This window comes from Anolis sagrei, chromosome 9, assembly GCF_037176765.1.
Source record: "Anolis sagrei isolate rAnoSag1 chromosome 9, rAnoSag1.mat, whole genome shotgun sequence".
NCBI classification, from domain to species: domain Eukaryota; kingdom Metazoa; phylum Chordata; class Lepidosauria; order Squamata; family Dactyloidae; genus Anolis; species Anolis sagrei.
This window is the reverse complement of record NC_090029.1, coordinates 2886415-2905521: the sequence shown is the minus strand read 5'-3', so window position 1 is coordinate 2905521 and position 19107 is coordinate 2886415. Positions and strand designations below refer to the sequence as shown.

The following is a 19107-nucleotide window of genomic DNA, read 5'->3' as shown; positions in this document are numbered from 1 at the left end:
AGGGAGAGAAGGAGGGAAAGAAGGAGGGAAGGAGAGAAAGAAGGAAGGAAAGAAAGGAAGGGGGAGAAGGAAGGAGGGTGAGAAGGAGGAAGGGAAAGAAGGAGGGAAGAGGAGAAGGAAAGAAAGAAGGGTAGAGAAGGAAGGAAGGAAGGAAGGAGAGAAGGAGGGAGAGAAGAAGGGAAAGAAGGAGGGAAGGAGAGAAAGAAGGAAGGAAAGAAAGGAAGGGGGAGAAGGAAGGAGGGTGAGAAGGAGGAAGAAGGGAAAGAAGGAGGGAAGAGGAGAAGGAAAGAAAGAAAGAAAGAAGGGTAGAGAAGGAAGGAAGGAAGGAGAGAAGGAGAGAGAGAAAGGGAAGGAGAGAAGGAAGGAAAGAAAGAAGGGTAGAGAAGGAAGGAAGGAAGGAAGGAAGGAAAGAAGGAGAGAAGGAGAGAGAGAAAGGGAAGGAGAGAAGGAAGGAAAGAAAGAAGGGTAGAGAAGGAAGGAAGGAAGGAAGGAAGGAGGAAAAGAGATAAAGAAGGAAAGAAAGAAGGGTAGAGAAGGAAGGAGAGAAAGAGGGAAAGAAGATGTGAAGGAGAGGAAGAAGGAAAAAAGAAGGATAGAGAAGATAGGAAGGAGAGAAGGAGGGAGATAATAAAAAGTGAAAAGGGGACGGAAGGAGAGAAGGAACGGAAGAAAGAGGGTGGGAAGGAAGGAAGAAAAGAGACAAGGAAGGATGGAACCAAAGAGCAAAGGAAGCGAGAAAAGAATCACGTAGAGAAAGAAGAAAGAAGGGAAAGAAAAAGAGGGAAGGAAGGAAAGAGGGAGGGAGAGAGGGAGGGAGGGAGAGAAAGAAAGAAAGGAGAGAAAAAGTGAGGGAAGGTTGGCCTCAGGAACACATGGCGGGTACAGTTAGTAACCTATAAAAACAAATTTAGAAGGCAGAAGCACTCAGGACTATAAAGGAAGGAAAGGGCTTTACCTGTAGGAATCCAACGGGACGTGGAATTCCTCTTCCGGCTTAGAGACGCCAATCGGCTCCAGCAGTCTCCCGTCCCTCACAAATTTGTAAACGATGAATGGAACGGAAAAGTGGTTCTTGATCTGAAATTCACAAAACAGCAACACACTTTACGAGGAGAACACAATGAATGAAGCTTTATTTGCATCCGCCCCATCTCCCAAAGGGACTCAGAGCAACTTACAACAACAACAACAACACCACTTTATTTGTATCCCGCCCCATTTCCCAAAGGGACTCGGAACAACTTACAACAACAACAACACCACTTTATTTGTATCCCGCCCCACCTCCCAAAGGGACTTTGAGCAACTTACAACAACAACAACACTTTGTTTGTATCCCGTCCCATCTCCCAAAGGGACTCAGAGTGACTTACAACAACAACAACACTTTATTTGTATCATGCTCCCCTCTCCCAAAGGGACTCGGAGCAACTTACAACAACAACAACACTTTATTTGTATCCTGCCTCATCTCCCAAAGGGACTCGGCACGACTTGCAACAACAACAACAAAAACAACAACAACACTTTATTTGTATCCTGCCCCATCTCCCAAAGGGATTCGGAGTGACTTACAACAACGACAAAAACAACAACACCTTATTTGTATCTCGCCCCATTTCCCAAAGATACTCGGGACAAATTACAACAAAAACAACAACACTTTATTTGTATCCCACCCCATCTCCCAAAGGGACTCGGAGCGACTTACAACAACAACAACAACAGCATAGAATCATAGAATCATAGAATCCAAGAGTTGGAAGAGACCTCTTGGGCCATCCAGTCCAACCCCATTCTGCCAAGAAGCAGGAATATTGCATTCAAATCACCCCTGACAAATGGCCATCCAGCCTCTGCTTAAAAGCTTCCAAAGAAGGAACCTCCACCACACTCCGGGGCAGAGAGTTCCACTGCTGAACGGCTCTCACAGTCAGGAAGTTCTTCCTCATGTTCAGATGGAATCTCCTCTCTTGTAGTTTGAAGCCATTGTTCCACGTCCTAGTCTCCAAGGAAGCAGAAAACAAGCTTACTCCCTCCTCCTCCCTGTGGCTTCCTCTCACATATTTATACATGGCTATCATATCTCCTCTCAGCCTTCTCTTCTTCAGGCTAAACATGCCCAGTTCCCTAAGCCGCTCCTCATAGGGCTTGTTCTCCAGACCCTTGATCATTTTAGTCGCCCTCCTCTGGACACATTCCAGCTTAGAGTCAATATCTCTCTTGAATTGTGGTGCCCAGAATTGGACACAATATTCCAGGTGTGGTCTAACCAAAGCAGAATAGAGGGGTAGCATTACTTCCTTAGATCTAGGCACTATGCTCCTATTGATGCAGGCCAAAATCCCATTGGCTTTTTTTGCCGCCACATCACATTGTAGGCTCATGTTTAACTTGTTGTCCACGAGGACTCCAAGTTCTTTTTCACACGTCCTGCTCTCGAGCCAGGCGTCCCTCGTTCTGTATTTTTGCATCTCATTTTTTTCTGCCAAAGTGGAGTAGCTTGCATTTGTCACTGTTGAACTTCATTTTGTTAGTTTTGGCCCATCTCTCTAATCTGTGAAGATCGTTTTGAATTCTGCTCCTGTCCTCTGGACTATTGGCTCTCCCTCCCAATTTGGTGTCGTCTGCAAACTTGATGATCCTGCCTTCTAGCCCTTCATCTAAGTCGTTAATAAAGATCCTGAGCAGGACCGGGCCCAGGACGGAACCCTGCGGCACTCCACTTGTCACTTCTTTCCAAGATGAAGCAGAAGCATTAGTGAGCACTCTCTGTGTTCGTCCACTTAACCAATTACAGATCCACCTCACCGTAGTTTTGCCTCGCCCACATTGGACTAGTTTCCTTGCCAGAAGGTCATCCTTTTTATTGATGAAAGATGAGTACAAAAATAGAGGAAAACAGGCAAGGTAAAAAGTCACAGTAAAACTCAGCAACCAGAAATGTCCATGAACAATATCAAAAACCCACAGTAACACTGCTAAAACCTGGAACCTGTTAGCAAACCACTAACCGTACTTGAAGCACTAGGAAAAGTCCCTAGAACAAAGCCACTGGAAGCAGGAGAATGCAAGAGACTGTTCATGAATCTGAAACGATGCCTGGACTAAATGGGCATCCAGGCCAAGCGTCTTTAAAGCATAGAAATCTATTTCGTGACGTGCTTGAAGGCCGTGTTTGCATTTCTCTTAATCTAGCTGACCTCCGTAAACTCAGCGCTTCGCCTCTGTTTTGCAAAATATGCCCCCGTCTATTCTCGTTAGAGGGACCAGGTGTCCTATTATCCGGAGAGATCAAAGGGAGTGAAAGTTCACTGCTTGGCTCTGAATCATTCACATGAGAATTTGGACTTTCGCTTTCCAAAGCAGCAGGATTTTCACTACACAAACCTTCATCTTCTACATTGAGCTCAGAATCATTGACACCTTCATTAACATCACGCTCAGAATCATTGACACCTTCATTAACATCAGGAAATACAATAAGAGAGTCAGGTACAGGTTCACACACAGACTGAACCCCAACAACTTACAACAACAACAACAACAGAAACAACAATAATAAAACTTTATTTGTATCCCGCCCCATCTTCCAAAGGGACTTGGAGTGACTCTTTGTTTATGTTTTTATGACAAACAACTATTTGGTATTAAAACAGAAGAACCCTGTTTGATGTGGAGTACAGTAGGCCTGGGTAACAACGCAAAAATTTGTTTCTAAAATCGATTTGTATTTGGGGTTTTTTTTTGTTTCGATATTTAAAATAATTACAAAATTTTCCCTTAAAAAAGTTCGGTATTTACGAAATTTCGTTAATATTTACAAAACATTTTGTAAAGATGGTGCCCTTTTTTTTTCAATATTTTTTCAATATTTTTTTAATTTAATTATTAATTTAGTAGAATAGGGAGGAGAAATTATTATTAAGGAGGGAAGGCAGGCACTCACTCTGGCGGGCCCTCAAGCGCTGCCGCCGAGTCGGGCCCGGCTCCTCCGAAGCAATGCGAAATTGGGAGAAGGGCTCCCCAAAGGCCATCTAGCCCAGCCCTCCGCTAAGGAATTGGGAGAACGAAGCACACCCACCGCAAAGGTGAGGAAGGAGGGACGGGCCGCCTTCCCGCTGAGGGTCGCTCGCCCTCTCGCTCGCCCTCTCGCTCGCTTGCTCAGCCGGCGCCTTCCCCGCCCTCTCCTCCTCCTCCTCCTCCTCTTTCAGGCTCTGCCTCTGACTGGCTAAGAGAGGAGAGAGAGGAGAGCTCCCAGCAAGCATCGCCAGGCGGCCATCTTACGTATTTCCGAAATGGACGGAAATACAAAAATTTTTGGCGCCTGCCGTTTCGATATTTAAAAACACTTCCGGGTTTAAAAATAAGTTTTGTAATCGTTTTGTAATTGCTAAAATTAACGAATATTTAACGAATTACAAAATTAACGAACGAAACCGCCCAGGCCTATGGAGTAGTAGTAGTAGTAATAATAATAATAATAATAATTTATTTATTACTTGTCTCTCTTTACAGCTTGAGGCAGGGCACGACGTAGTAAAAGACACATCTATATTAAAGCATGAACGTATGAAAAGCTGAGGCCATTTACCTGCAGCGGAGAGCGTATCGTGATCACTTTGTTCCCTTCTTCCGCATCAATCTGCACCACGACGGAGTCCGAATGGTCACGTTCAGGGGCTCTAACATTGTACAACCTTCTTCCGGGCTTCGCAATTGGCACATTGGCCACTTCGGTGTATCCGTGCGGTCCTGATTCACAACAAAAAAAGGAACAGGAATTAAGGGATTCTTGTCTCTTTGAAAGTAATTGGAGGGAGATACAGTGGTCCATTTATGGGAAGTGAAACCCGTTTTCATCTACTAGTCCGTCTCGGAAATTTTACAATTTTGTGCAAAGTGTAAAATAAGAAAGCATTTGACCCTAACCACAAACAAAAGTTGCTGGGAGAAAAAGTTTCCATTTATACAACAACAACAACAACAACAACAACAAGTCCCCCCTAGGGAGTGAGAAGGGCAGGGTAGAAATGCCCTAAATAAATAAGTAAACAACAACAATAACAACAACAGTGGAATAATAATAATATTTACAATAATATAATTTTATAATAATTATTTGTTCCAATCTCCCTGTTGTGCCACCTCTACAAAGTTCTGGAGAGACTTATTTTGCGTAGAATTATGGAAAAAACAGACCCATGTCTGATCCCACAGGAAAGGCGAAAGCTGCACATCGCAGGTGCTGAACCTGACTCAGCACAGAGAAGATGGCTTTGAAAGGCAGCAGGTCACAAGAGGTGTCTTCATAGACCTGTCAGCAGCCTATGAGACTGTGAACCACCACCGCCTCCTGATTAGAAAAATGTATAATATCACAAAGGACGACCACCTCACCCGCCTCATAGGAAACCTGCTACAAAACAGGAGCTTTTCTGTTGAGTTCCAGGGCCAGAGAAGCAGAGGGCGGAAACAGAAGAACGGCCTGCCTCAGGGGAGCGTGCTTGCTCCATCCATGTTCAACATCTACACATATGACCAGCCACTGCCACAAGGGACAGAGAGTTTCATCTATGCTGATGATCGTGCCATCACCGCTCAAGCAGGGAGCTTTGAGATGGTACAGGGAAAACCAGCTGATCCCTAGTCCATCTAAAATACAGACATGTGCTTTCCACCTTAAGAACAGACAAGCATCCCGAGCTCTGAGGATGATTACCTGGGAAGGAATCCCACTGGAGCATTGCAACACACAAATACCTGGGAGTCTCCCTGGACCGTGCTCTGACCTACAAGAAGCACTGCCTGAACATCAAGCAAAAAGTGGGTGCTAGAAACAATATCATACGAAAGCTGACTGGCACAACCTGGGGATCACAACCAGACACAGTGAAGACATCTGCCCTTGTGCTATGCTACTCTGCTGCTGAGTATGCATGCCCAGTGTGGAACACATCTCACCACGCTAAAACAGTGGATGTGGCTCTGAATGAGACATGCCGCATTATCACTGGGGGTCTGCGCCTGACACCACTGGAGAAATTACACTGCTTAGCCGGTATTGCACCACCTGACATCCGCCGGGAAGTAGCAGCCAATAGTGAAAGGACCAAGGCAGAGACATCTCCAGCTCATCCCCTGTTTGGGTATCGGCCAGCACGCCAACAACTTAAATCAAGAAATAGTTTTCTAAGATCTACAGAGACACTCACTGGAACACCTCAGCAAGCAAGAGTCCAAAAGTGGCAGGCTCAAATCCAGCACCTCAATCCATGGGTGAGACCAGATGAGAGACTTAAAGATCGAACTGCAAGCCAGTAAAGGCGGTCCCAGTGGTGATGGGCACACTGGGTGCAGAGCCTCAAGACATTTCTCCCATGTTTTTCAACATCTACATGAAACCACTGGGTGAGGTCATCCGGAGTTTTGGAGTTGGGTGCAACTTCTACTTTGTTTGTTTTGCATTTCTTACTTTTCCACCTATAGAAGACTATGACCACAGTAGTCCTTGTTGCCAACTTAGTCTTTAGATGTTTTGCCTACTTCCAAAATATCATTTGTATTTTTCTTTCTATTTTTACTTCCAGGAAAGGGTTACGACTGCAAACCTCAATATTTTTTGCGCATCCCTTATCCCGAAGTATGAAATAATCTAAAACTGTCCATCTTGGGTGGCGGAGAAAGTGGCGCCTATACTTTCTGTTTCTTCACTGCACACAAACAACAGATTTGAGTAAATATGGTCGTGTATTTGAATGGGAAACAATCGTGTGACTCCCCCGATCCCAAAATAACCAACCAGGCGCCACCTGAGTGCAATGAAGATGCAATTTAGGTGACGATGGGTATTGACTTAAGTGTGTCGAGACCGCCTTGTGGTCCAAGGACCCAGTGACCTCCATTTCCGCAATGCCTGGCCCTTTGGCCCTTTCCGCAAGGTCTTACCAAAGCTCAAGGTGAAGAGGGAGCTCTCCTGGCGGTAGAAGGCTGAGAGCTTGCCCCTGTGCTGGGGCTCCAGAGCCGCGTAGTCCAGCTCCAAGGATTCCCCCACCCGGACGTCGTGGATGTCTTCTCCCGTGGCCGAGCCGATGACCTGGAGGCTGCGGCAAGTGTGGACCTTGAGCGGGAGGCCCAGGGCGTTCTTCAGCGTGAAGGGGGCCCGGTCCTTGAGGGTGTAGTCGTAGGTGGAGCCCGCCCCTTCCGAGAAGCCCTGGGAGAAAGGAGAGTGTGACAATGTGTAATTTTTATTCTTATGGTTATGTGTTGTTTAAACAGTAGTTAATAAATGGTATTAACTACTGTCTGACTTGGCCACGGTGGTACACGCTCTGGTCACATTCCACCTTGACTACTGCAACGCTCTCTACGTGGGGCTGCCCTTGAAGACGGCCCGAAAGCTTCAGCTGGTTCAGCGCGCGGCAGCCATGTTACTAACTGGAGCGGGTAGCAGGGAGCACACAACGCCCTTGTTGTCCCAGCTCCATTGGCTGCCGATTTGCTACCGGACCCAATTTAAGGTGCTGGTTTTGGCCTACAAAGCCCTAAACGGTTCCGGCCCAAAATACCTTTCGGACCGCATCTTGGCCTACGAGCCCACGAGGACCTTGAGATCGTCTGGGGAGGCCCTTCTCTCGATCCCGCCTGCCTCACAGGCACGTCTGGCGGGGACGAGGGAGAGGGCCTTCTCGGTGGTGGCCCCCCAGCTGTGGAACACTCTCCCTGCAGACATCAGACAGGCGCCCTCCCTCATGTCCTTCCGAAAAAGCCTCAAGACATGGCTGTTCGAGAGGGCATTTAATTAGTGCTATAACAATGTGGTAAAGATGACTGGAATGGAACAAGGAATATGAGAATGGCTACGATTCCACTATGAGATGAAGCGGATTTTTAGTGTAGTTTTGTAATTGTTGTGTAGTTTATAGGTTGTTGTAATTGCCTCTTTGTAAATTGTCTTTTATATGTGTGTACACCGCCATGAGTCGCCCTAAAGGGCTGAGAATGGCGGTTAATAAATGCATCAAATAAATAAATAAATAAATATTATTTCTCATGCCAGGAAGGTAATGCTCAAGATCCTGCAAGGAAGACTCCAGCAAGACATGGAGCGAGAGTTGCCAGATGTTCAAGCTGGGTTTAGAAAAGGCAGAGGAACGGGAGACCAGATTGCCAATCTCCGGGTGCTGGAGAATGGAGAAAGGCAGGGAGTTTCAGAAAAACATCTACTTCTGCTTCATTGACTCTTCTAAAGCCTTTGACTGTGTGGATCATCATAAATGGTGGCAAGTTCTGGGTGGGATGGGCATCCCAAGCCCCCTTCCCTCTCTCCTGAGGAATCTGTACAAGGACCAAGGAGCCACAGTCAGAACTGACCACGGAACAGGAGACTGGTTCAAGACTGGGAAAGGCGTCCGGCAAGGCTGCATACTCTCACCCAACCTTTTTAACTTGTATGCAGAACACATCATGCGAGGATGTGCGGGGCTGGATGAATGCAAAGCTGGGGTGAAAATGGCTGGAAGAAACATTAACAACTTCAGGTATGCAGATGACACCACTCTGATGGCCGAAAGCGAGGAGGAGCTGAGGAGCCTTCTAATCAAGGTGAAAGAAGAAAGCGCAAAAGCCGGGTTGCAGCTAAACGTCAAAAAAACCAAGATTATGGCAACAAGAATGATTGACAGCTGGGAAATAGAGGGAGAAAATGTGGAGGCCGTGACAGACTTTGTATTTCTAGGCGCAAAGATGAGTGCAGATGCAGATTGTGGCCAGGAAATCAGAAGACGCTTCCTTCTTGGGAGGAGAGCAATGTCCAATCTCGATAAAATAGTAAAGAGTAGAGACATCAGACTGGCAACCAAGATCCATTGCCTAGTCCAAGCCATGGTCTTCCCTGTAGTCACCTACGGAGGTGAGAGCTGGACCTTCGGGAAGGCTGAGCCAAGGAAGAGAGAGGCTTTTGAGCTGTGGTGTTGGAGGAAAGTGCTGAGAGTGCCTTGGACTGCGAGAAGATCCAACCAGTCCATCCTCCAGGAAATAAAGCCCGACTGCTCATTGGAGGGAAGGATACTACAGACAAAGCTTAAGTCCTTTGGCCACATCATGAGGAGACAGGAAAGCCTAGAGAAGACAATTATGCTGGGGAAAGTAGAAGGAAAAAGGAAGAGGGGCCGACCAAGGGCAAGATGGATGGATGGCATCCTTGAAGTCACTGGACTGACCTTGAAGGAGACCCTGGGGGTGGTGACGGCCAACAGGGAGCTCTGGCGTGGGCTGGTCCATGAGGTCACGAAGAGTCGGAGACGACTGAACGAATGAACAACAAAATAAATGGTAAGTATGTAGGATTATATTTTGTTAGAGATGGTGGCAGGTTTGGCTTGAGCTGAGTTGCCATAGCAACGGGGGCGGAGCCAACTGTCACTTCATGGCGCAGCTGTTTAAAAGTGGCAGTCTGTGACCAGTAGAGTTACAGGGAAGACTGAATCTCTGGGTGGAGATTCAGGGAATTAATTTGTGACCAAAGGGGTTACAGGAAAGGACCCGGTAGTGATAAAACTACAGGGGGTTATTGATTCTGGGTTAAGAATCAAGGTTTGGCTGGGAGCCAATTCTGTTAAATAACCCTTTTAGCTTATTTGTTTTACTAGAACAGTTGTCAGGGAAAGATACATCTGCTTACAGAAACCTCTTAAAGTCTGTACCTAAAGTTACTCATGAAACCTTACTAATGTAACCAATCAAGATTTGTGCCTCTTGTGAAGAAACAATTGAATATGTTATACTCCTGTTAAATAAACTTGTTACTGTTTTCCTCAAGCCTTGCCTGATACAGTTTCTCCTAAGTCAAACAGCCTGCATAAGAAGTAAAACCAAACCAGGGACAGAAAACGCTACGCTATCAAATAAGTAAATCCTTCTTTGTAAAACAGCTCCTAAGTTGATGCTGAGAATTACTGGGCTTGCTCACAGATTAGGTGGCAGTAATTTTACCCTCCTTTACAGAGAGTTTAACGAATAAGGGTGTATTATTATAACTCCAGAATACAAATCACGCCGCTGCCACCAATTTAACAAAGTCAGGATCCTGGGGACTATAATTTCTAATATATCCCACCTGCTGGCACCACTATAACAGAATCAGGGGTATTATACCTCCTAATAAATTTATCCCACCACTACCAATCTGATGGGATATGCTTCTTGGCATGGAGCGTTTAGATGCATGTTGAGGTAACGTGAATACTCTGGTAGAGTTGCTGCCACCACCCAAAATAATTTGGGAATATTAAAGAATGGTTCCCTGAGGTAATCTTCTTCCTGCCCACTATAAAGAACGGGGTAATCAAATCTCTAAATCCCTAAATCAGATCTCACTCGCTGCCACCAAATATTATAAAGACCAGATCAATGAAGGATTTCACCAGCTGCCAAATCAAGTGATAACGATCACTGTTCAATTGATAGACACCAATGTGTGGAGCAGCCAGTAATTCTTAAGGCTAACCAGAATATTAGTCTTTTTTACTCCTGAAAGAACTCTTCTTATGTTTAAAAGAGAGAAACATGAACCGAGCAAGTTATGGCTGTATGTTCTTGTGGGTTTTTTTGGGCTATAGGGCCATGTTCTAGAGGCATTTCTCCTGACGTTTCGCCTGCATCTATGCCAAGCATCCTCAGGGGTAGTGAGGTCTGTTGCAACTAGGGAAAGGGGTTTATATATCTGTGACCAGGGTGGGACAAAGGACTCTTGTCTGCTGGAGCGAGGGGTGAATGTTTCAACTGACCACCTTGATTAGCATTTGATGGCCTGGCAGTGCCTGGGGCAATCTTTTGTTGAGAGGTGCGTAGATGTCCCTGATTGTTTCCTCTCTGTTGTTTAGCTGTTGTAATTTAGAGTTTTTTAATACTGGTAGCCAGAAGCCACTGGGCAGTGGTATATGGCTCTGAACTACACTCAAGATGGAGTCTCCCTTCTCCAAAATGGCTGCTGATGCTTCACCTTGCCCATTCCCTACCTTTCTAGGCTTACAGGCTTTTCCTGGCCCTGCATCCTGGCTGTAACTAAGGTAAGCGTTCTTCACACCCAGTAAAGATGTTAAAACAGCTGGAAATATTCTCACAGGAATGAATCACTGCTGAGGCTTATTCAAAAGTTGAATTAGAGAAAATGTTTATTGATAAGAACAAACAACTATCTTCTTCAATGAGGCACACAAGATTAATTGGTTACTGAGGTACAATAATCTTAATAGTTACTTCAAACAGGTTACTTGGCTTAGATATGAGTAAAACTCCTCACTCTACAATAAGCCTAGTAACAGTGAGTTCCCCAGACTAACCTAACCAGGTTGTCCCTAGATGTTGGGGTCCAGCCTGAGTTTGAACCTGATTCTCTGTTTGTACCTCCTGATGCTAATGAAAGTATATTTACTGATGCTAATGAAAATGTACTTCCTGATGCTAATGAAAATGTCAATGCTCCTGAAATTAGTGAGGAAGAAACTTCTGTAGATTTGGATAATGAAAGTACCAGTGTTCATGAGAATGTTTCAGAGGGAAGCCATGACCTTTCACTCCCTTCTGCACCTGGGAACCTTAATGAGAATAGAAGGGGGCAGATCTGGCAAGACAGGAGTAAATCACTCAGCTTGCAAAGGTCTTCCAGATTAAAAGAAAAACAAACAAGGGCTTCAAAGCAGAGAGGCGTTTCACGAAACCAATTCCTCGGCTTTAAGTGCCTTCTAGGCCTGGGTAACAACGGAAAAATTTGTTTCTAAAATCGATTCGTTTTTTGGGGTTTTTTGCGTTTTGATATTTAAAAGAATTCCGAAATTTTTCTTTTAAAAAGTTCTATATTTACGAAATTTCGTAAATGTTAAAAAAATTACGAAACATTAACGAAACAATTTCGAAACAATAACGAATCGATTCGTTAATGGCGGACACGACCGCGCAATACGCTAAAAAACCTCCAAATGGGACAGGGGGAACTTCTGAAGCTTCCCTCTCCCTCTGTTGTTGACTGTTGGTGTGATATTTATAATTTTTTTTCACTAATTAAACAAAAAACAACTATAAAACTTGCCCCAGACATGCGGAAATAATAACAAAACGACCTCAAAACGATAACAAAACGAATACATAACGAATCCGAAGCATTTACGAAACTTATTTAAAAATTCGTTTCGTTTTTAAGTTGCTCCAGAATGGTTCGTTATCGCTTTGTTATAAAAAAAAATAACGAATTTTTAACGAATTACAAATTAACGAAACAAAACCGCCCAGCCCTAGTGCCTTCTGCCGGGCTGACTTTCTCAGTTCAGGCATCGTTTTAGATTGATGAAGACCTTGGCAGTTCTCCCGGTTTCCCTGGCCATCGTCTTGAAAGATTTCTAGGACACCAAGTACGGTTAGTGGATTGCTAACAGGTTCCAGTATTTTACAGTGTGGCTTTGGGTTTTTGATCTTGTCCATGGACATTCATGTTTGCTGATTTTGCTGTGTCATTTGACTTTGCATTTTTCCTTTATTTTGTAACCATTTTTCTTCAATAAAAAAGGATTGTTTTTTCACAGTCAAGTGTGGTGGATGGTTATCTTAGGGGCTCGTTTCCTGCTCTGGATTGCAACACTAGAGCAATTAGCTACATTCTAAGCAGAGTCCTCTAAAAACTAAACTACTCTGACCCCAGAGAGCAAATCTCTTGTGTAAAAACCCACACAAGCACCCAGGCGTCTACTTTGACCCTCCTGGCGAAATAACGCAGAATCACCTGTCACAAATGCTCTCTGACAGAAACAACCAAGCTCACCAAAAATCTACCTCTCTTCCCTTCTGTTCCAAAACCAATCTCCTTTCTTCAAAGCCAAAAATCAATCTCCTGCTTTCTGTCAAGTTGACACTTTTCCCTCTCAGTGCTTAACTCCACCCAACTGTCCTAACCAATCCAGAGAGAGCTCCAGCTCCTCCCCTCTTCTCCTCTTACACTCCCAAGATGTCTGCTTCCTATGCTTACACTCCCAAAATGGAGGCCTGCCTACAGATATCTCAGGCTCCTACTTCGGCCTACGAAGTAAGAATCATTACAGAGAGCAATATCACAAGACTGCAAAGCAGATCCGCTCCGACACAATTTTTTTAAAAGCTATTTACTTATAGATTTATGCATCCAAATGTCTAACTATACAGGGTTCCCTCGCTAATCGCATCTCCCCCTATGAACCGTGCAAAGAGATCCTCCGAACAAAACCCAATACCTTGGCGAGATTGTCGAAGACGGCGAGGGAGGCCTTGGAGATGGTGATGTTCATGGTGTCCTTTGAAGAGATGTGAATGGCGCTCTGCGGTTCGGGCAAAACGACAAAGTCGTCTCCAGGAAGCAACCCTCCTCGGTCTTGCTCTGGGTTTGTCTTCATCTGAAATTTAGCATGTAGAAATTTAGCATTCCCAACATGTGGTCCACAGACCACTAGTGATTCTCAAGCACTAACATATGGTCCACAGCCTCACCGTTACACCGTTGCAATGCCCCACAGACGATGCCCCCTTCGTCGTGGCCATGCATCCTTGATGAGGAGGCGAGAGAAACCCTTTAGGGACAGTTTCTTGGGTCTCGCACTCCTCTTTTTATATATTTTTTCCACCTCATTCCCTTTCCTTCTTTTTTTTTTTAGCATAAGTGTTAACAAAATCCACAGATAAGAACACAGCCAAACAAAAAAAAAATTTTTCTTTATGTCTTTGTTTTTAGGCCTGATTCAGAAAATTGCACTGGACAGACCACATCAACTCTAGATTATGAAATATGATTTTTTGTGTTGTATGTCAGTCTGTTCTGTTGATGCGTTTTGAAATGGATAATGTAGATTTCAAAGTCTATCTATATGTTTAAAAATGCAATGCTATGTGCCGAGTGTACTTCCTGTGTAGAAAGGGTTAACCGAACCATGAAGAGAATCAGCATTCCTAGAGAGGTCATAAATTTTAGTGCAGAGAGCAATGGATGCAGCGTAGTGCGTCGTACGTCATACGTCACTCTGGAATGCAGGAGGTGTGGACTAATGCTGATAACAGCGTATTCTGTTTTCACAATGTAGCTGCCGGATGGAGAGGAAGCAGTTTTACGATGTGCTTAGCTTCTAATGTAAATAGTTGTACCAATAAATTAGTTGATAGCCTAAAGGAGACTGTGATTGTGTTTCCTTGCCTTGCTGTGCGGAGATACCACTGATATCTTCAGCCTGTGATTATGTCTGATGTTGATGTTCATGTTCATGTTGGGAATGGGGATGATGTTCCTGAAATTTATTTATTATTTACTTTACTTGTATACCGCAGTTTCTCAGCCCAACAGGCGACTCAACTCGGTTTACAACAAGGATAAGAATCAATCAACGATATACAATTTAAAACCATAAAAGCATAATATACAATATTGACACAACAATAGACAACACAATGCATCTCATAACTAGAGTCGTGATCCAATCCGTCGTCCAAATTTCCATTCCTGTAATCATCACATTCATTGCACTGTTTAACCGAATGCCCGTTCAAACATCCAAGTTTTTAATCTTCTTCGGAACACCATTAGCGAGGGGGCTGATCTTACCTCCATGGGAAGGGCGTTCCACAGCCAGGGGGCCACCACAGAAAAGGCCCTGTCTCTCGTCCCCGCCAGCCGCACCTGTGAAGCAGGCGGGATAGAGAGCAGGGCCTCCCCAGAAGATCTTAGGGTCCTGGTGGGCTGATAGGCCGAGATACGTTCGGATAGGTAGGTTGGGCCAGAACCGTTTAGGGCTTTATAGGCCAACGCCAGCACTTTGAATTGAGCCCGGTAGCAAATCGGCAGCCAGTGGAGCTGGTGCAGCAGAGGAGTTGTATGCTCCCTGCGCTCCGCTCCTGTTAGTAACATGGCTGCCGACCGTTGGACTAACTGGAGCTTCCGAGCCGTCTTCAAAGGCAACCCCACGTAGAGAGCGTTGCAGTATGACCTCTCTAGGAATGCCTGGGTCTGATGGCATTGGGGATTAGGGTTTGTTTTGGCCTGAGTTAAGCTCAGAAGACAGGTCAGAACTGTCTCAGGAAGATTCCCAAGGCCACATTCTTGGGAGAGGCCCTTCACCGCCTTTCTCAGAACAACTGTCTGAAAATGATTTGTCAGTTGCAGGAGTTAACGAGAAGATAATGAAAGCTTGGACAGAAAGCAAAGTTTTAGTAAACAGAGGTAAAGTCTTCAGAAACTGAGATGATCTACAGCAAAAGAGAGATTATAGAATCATAGAATCAAAGAGTTAGAAGAGACCTCATGGGCCATCCAGTCCAACCCCATTCTGCCAAGAAGCAGGAATATTGCATTCAAATCACCCCTGACAGATGGTCATCCAGCCTCTGTTTCAAAGCTTCCAAAGAAGGAGCCTCCACCACACTCCGGGGCAGAGAGTTCCACTGCTGAACGGCTCTCACAGTCAGTAAGTTCAGATGGAAACTCATGTTCAGATGGAAACTCCTTTCTTGTACTTTGAAGCCATTATTCCATTGCGTCCTAGTCTCCAGGGAAGCAGAAAACAAGCTTGCTCCCTCCTCCCTGTGGCTTCCTCTCACATATTTATACATGGCTCTCATCATATCTCCTCTCATCCTTCTCTTCTTCAGGCTAAACATGCCCAGCTCCTTAAGCCGCTCCTCATAGGGCTTGTTCTCCAGACCCTTGATCATTTTAGTCGCATTAAAGCAGATAGAAAGAATACCATTAACTTCATATCACTAGAAAAAAGAGACTTTGCAAACACAAACTCAATCAGAATAAAAGTGCACTTGAGACATTCCTAATTCATTCAGAAATGGCGCCTGGATTATAACAGGGCTTAACCTAGTGTTTCAATAATTAGAGAAAATTGCACTCCTGTCAAAGCACACAGCGAACTGAAACACGACAGTTTAATAATGTTGTTTGACATAAGGTTTTAATTATAATATTGTTTGTGCTCTTGCTATACAAACTTGTTAGTCTACACAGTAGGACACCAGCTGGAAATTGAATAGGAAATGAGATGCGGTTGCATCACTGCAACATGGAAGTTATAATAAAGAATCAGCAACTAAATATCTTTTTTTCTGCAGAAATAGCAGTTTGGAGTGAATATTGGATTTTTTTAGAAGGTTTGCTTACTTCTAGCTTGAGTTTCCACTGGGATTTCTCCTTCTCCGTTCGTTCAATAAGGGGCTCCCAAACGGCATAGGTTTCGTTGTAATAATGGACCTAGAATAGTAAGACAGCAATAATAACAAATAATAATAATAATTTACTAATGAATAGTAAATAGTAATAATAAATATTAAATTATATATAAATAATGGTAAACATTAACAAATAATAATAATAGTACACATTAATGAATAGTAAATAGTAATAATAAATAAAAATAGGAAATAAATAATGGTAAACATTAACAAATAATAATAATAGTACATATTAATGAATAGTAAATAGTAATAATAAATAATAAAATAGTATATAAATAATGGTAAACATTAACAAATAATAATAGTACATATTAATGAATAGTAAATAGTAATAATAAATAATAAAATAGTATATAAATAATGGTAAACATTAACAAATAATAATAGTACATATTAATGAATAGTAAATAGTAATAATAAATAATAAAATAGTAAAAAATAATGGTAAACATAAACAAATAATAACAGTACACATTAATGAATAGTAAATAGTAATAATAAATAATAAAGCAGTAAATAATAATAGTAAATACTAATAATAACAATAATAACAAATAATAATAATAATACTAAACACTAATGAATAGTAAATAGTAATAATAAATAAAAAATAGGAAATAAATAATGGTAAACATTAACAAATAATTATAGTACACATTAATGAATACTAAATAGTAATACTAAATAATAAAGCAGTAAATAATAATAGTAAATAGTAATAATAAATAAAATAGTAAATAAACTAATTGTAAATAATGGTAAATAATAACAGATAATAATAATAGTAAACACTAATTATAGTAAATAGAAATAGAAATAAATAGAAGTAACCAGAAGCGACTTGCAGTTTAAGTCGCTCCTGACACGACAAAAAAAAAAAAGTAAATAGAAACAATAAATAATGAAATAGTAAATAAATAATAATAGTAAATAATTGTAAATAATAACAGATAATAATAATAATAGTAAACACTAATTATAGTAAATAGAAATAGAAATAAATAGAAGTAACCAGAAGCGACTTGCAGTTTGTCGCTCCCGACACGACAAAAAAAGGAAAATAGAAATAATAAATAATGAAATAGTAAATAACTAATAATAGTAAATAATGGTAAATAATAACAAATAATAGCAAACACTAATGAATCTTAAATAGTAATAATAAATAATGAAATAGTAAATAAATAATAGTAAATAATGATACATTATTATTATTAATAGCAACAATAACTAGTAATGATAGTCTCCTTTGGAAGAGATAAAGTGAAGTATAAATAATAAATATAATTATAATAAATAGCAAACAATAATCAACGGTAAGCAGTAATAATAAAATAGTAAACAAATAAAAGTATTTATATATTATATATTATATAATATATACAAATAGCAAATAATAAATAAAAATAGTAAATAATACTAATGATGGGAATGGGGATGATGTTCCTGATGGTGGGCCTGGGTCTGATGGCATTGGGGATTAGGGTTTGCTTTAGCCTGAGTTAAGCTCAGAAGACAGGTCAGAGCTGTCTCAGGGAGATTCCCAAGGCCACATTCCTGGGAGAGACCCTTCACTGCCTTTCTCAGAACAACTGTCTGAAAATGATTTGTCACTTGCAGGAGTTAATGAGCAGATAATGAAAGCTTGGACAGAAAGCAAAACTAAATGTTAATGTATAGTAAATAGGGCTGGGCGGTTTCGTTTCGTAATTTCGTAATTCGTTAAAAATTTGTTATTTTTTTTATAACGAAGCGATATTGAACCATTCAGGAGCAACTAAAAAAACGAAACGAATTTTTCCAATTCGTTTCGTAATTGTTTCGGAATTGATTCGTTATTGATTCGTAAATGTTTCGTTATTATTTCCGCATGTCTGGTGCAAGTTTTAGGGTTGCTGTTTGTTTTCTCAGTGAAAAAAAATATAATTATCACACCAACAGTCAACAACAGAGGGAGAGGGAAGCTTCAGAAGTTTTTTTAGCGTATTGCGCGATCACGGCCGCCATTAACGAATCGATTCGTAATCGATTCGTAATTGTTTTATGATTTACGAAATTTCGTAAATATCGAACTTTTTTAAAGGAAAATTTCGGAATTCTTTTAAATAACGACACGCAAAAAAACCCCTAAAAACGAATCGAGTTTAGAAACAAATTTTTCCGTGTTTGGACAGCCCTAGTAAATAGTAATAATAATAAAAATTCAAAATAGTAAATAACAATAAAGAATAATCGTAATTAATAGTAATTAATAGTAAATAATAATAATAATAATAATGGCAAATAAATAGATATTAACTAGGCCTGGGTAACAACGGAAAAATTTGTTTCTAAAATCGATTTGTATTTGGGGGGTTTTTTTGTTTCGATATTTAAAATAATTACAAAATTTTCCTTTTAAAAAGTTCGATATTTACGAAATTTCGTAAATGGTAAAAAATTAACGAATCGATTTCCGAAACAATAACGAATCGATTCATTAATGGCGGACGCAACCGCGAAATACGCTAAAAAACCTCCAAAACCTTCTGAAGCTTCCCTCTCCCTCTGTTCTTGACTGTTGGTGTGATATTATAATTTTTTTTCACTAATTAAACCATAAAACTGGCCCAGACATGCGGAAATAATAACGAAACGACCTCAGAACAATAACGAAACGAATACAATATCGAAATACGAAGCATTTACAAAACGTTTTTGAAAATTCGTTTTTTTTAATAATTGCTCCAGAATGGTTCGTTATCGTTTTGTAATTGAAAAAATTAACGAATTATTAACGAATTACGAATTAACGAAACGAAACCGCCCAGCCCTAATATTAACTCAAGCATGGGCAAATTTCGGCCCTCCAGGAGTTTT

The 19107-nt window shown here is 41.8% G+C and overlaps 1 protein-coding gene across 3 annotated transcripts in view; it reads right to left on the bottom strand.

Annotated features, from left to right (window-relative positions):
* The window catches only part of VPS13C (vacuolar protein sorting 13 homolog C), a 264400-nt gene that overhangs the window by 79367 nt on the left and 165926 nt on the right, over window positions 1–19107 (bottom strand). For all 3 annotated transcript variants that reach the window (XM_067471235.1, XM_067471236.1, XM_067471237.1), the window contains exons 55-59: window positions 16175–16264; window positions 13260–13418; window positions 6949–7213; window positions 4595–4755; window positions 956–1077 (exon numbers count right to left, since the gene is read on the bottom strand). In XM_067471235.1, coding sequence (XP_067327336.1) covers window positions 956–1077; window positions 4595–4755; window positions 6949–7213; window positions 13260–13418; window positions 16175–16264 — 797 coding nt within the window. The remainder of the gene's footprint in view (window positions 1–955; window positions 1078–4594; window positions 4756–6948; window positions 7214–13259; window positions 13419–16174; window positions 16265–19107) is intronic.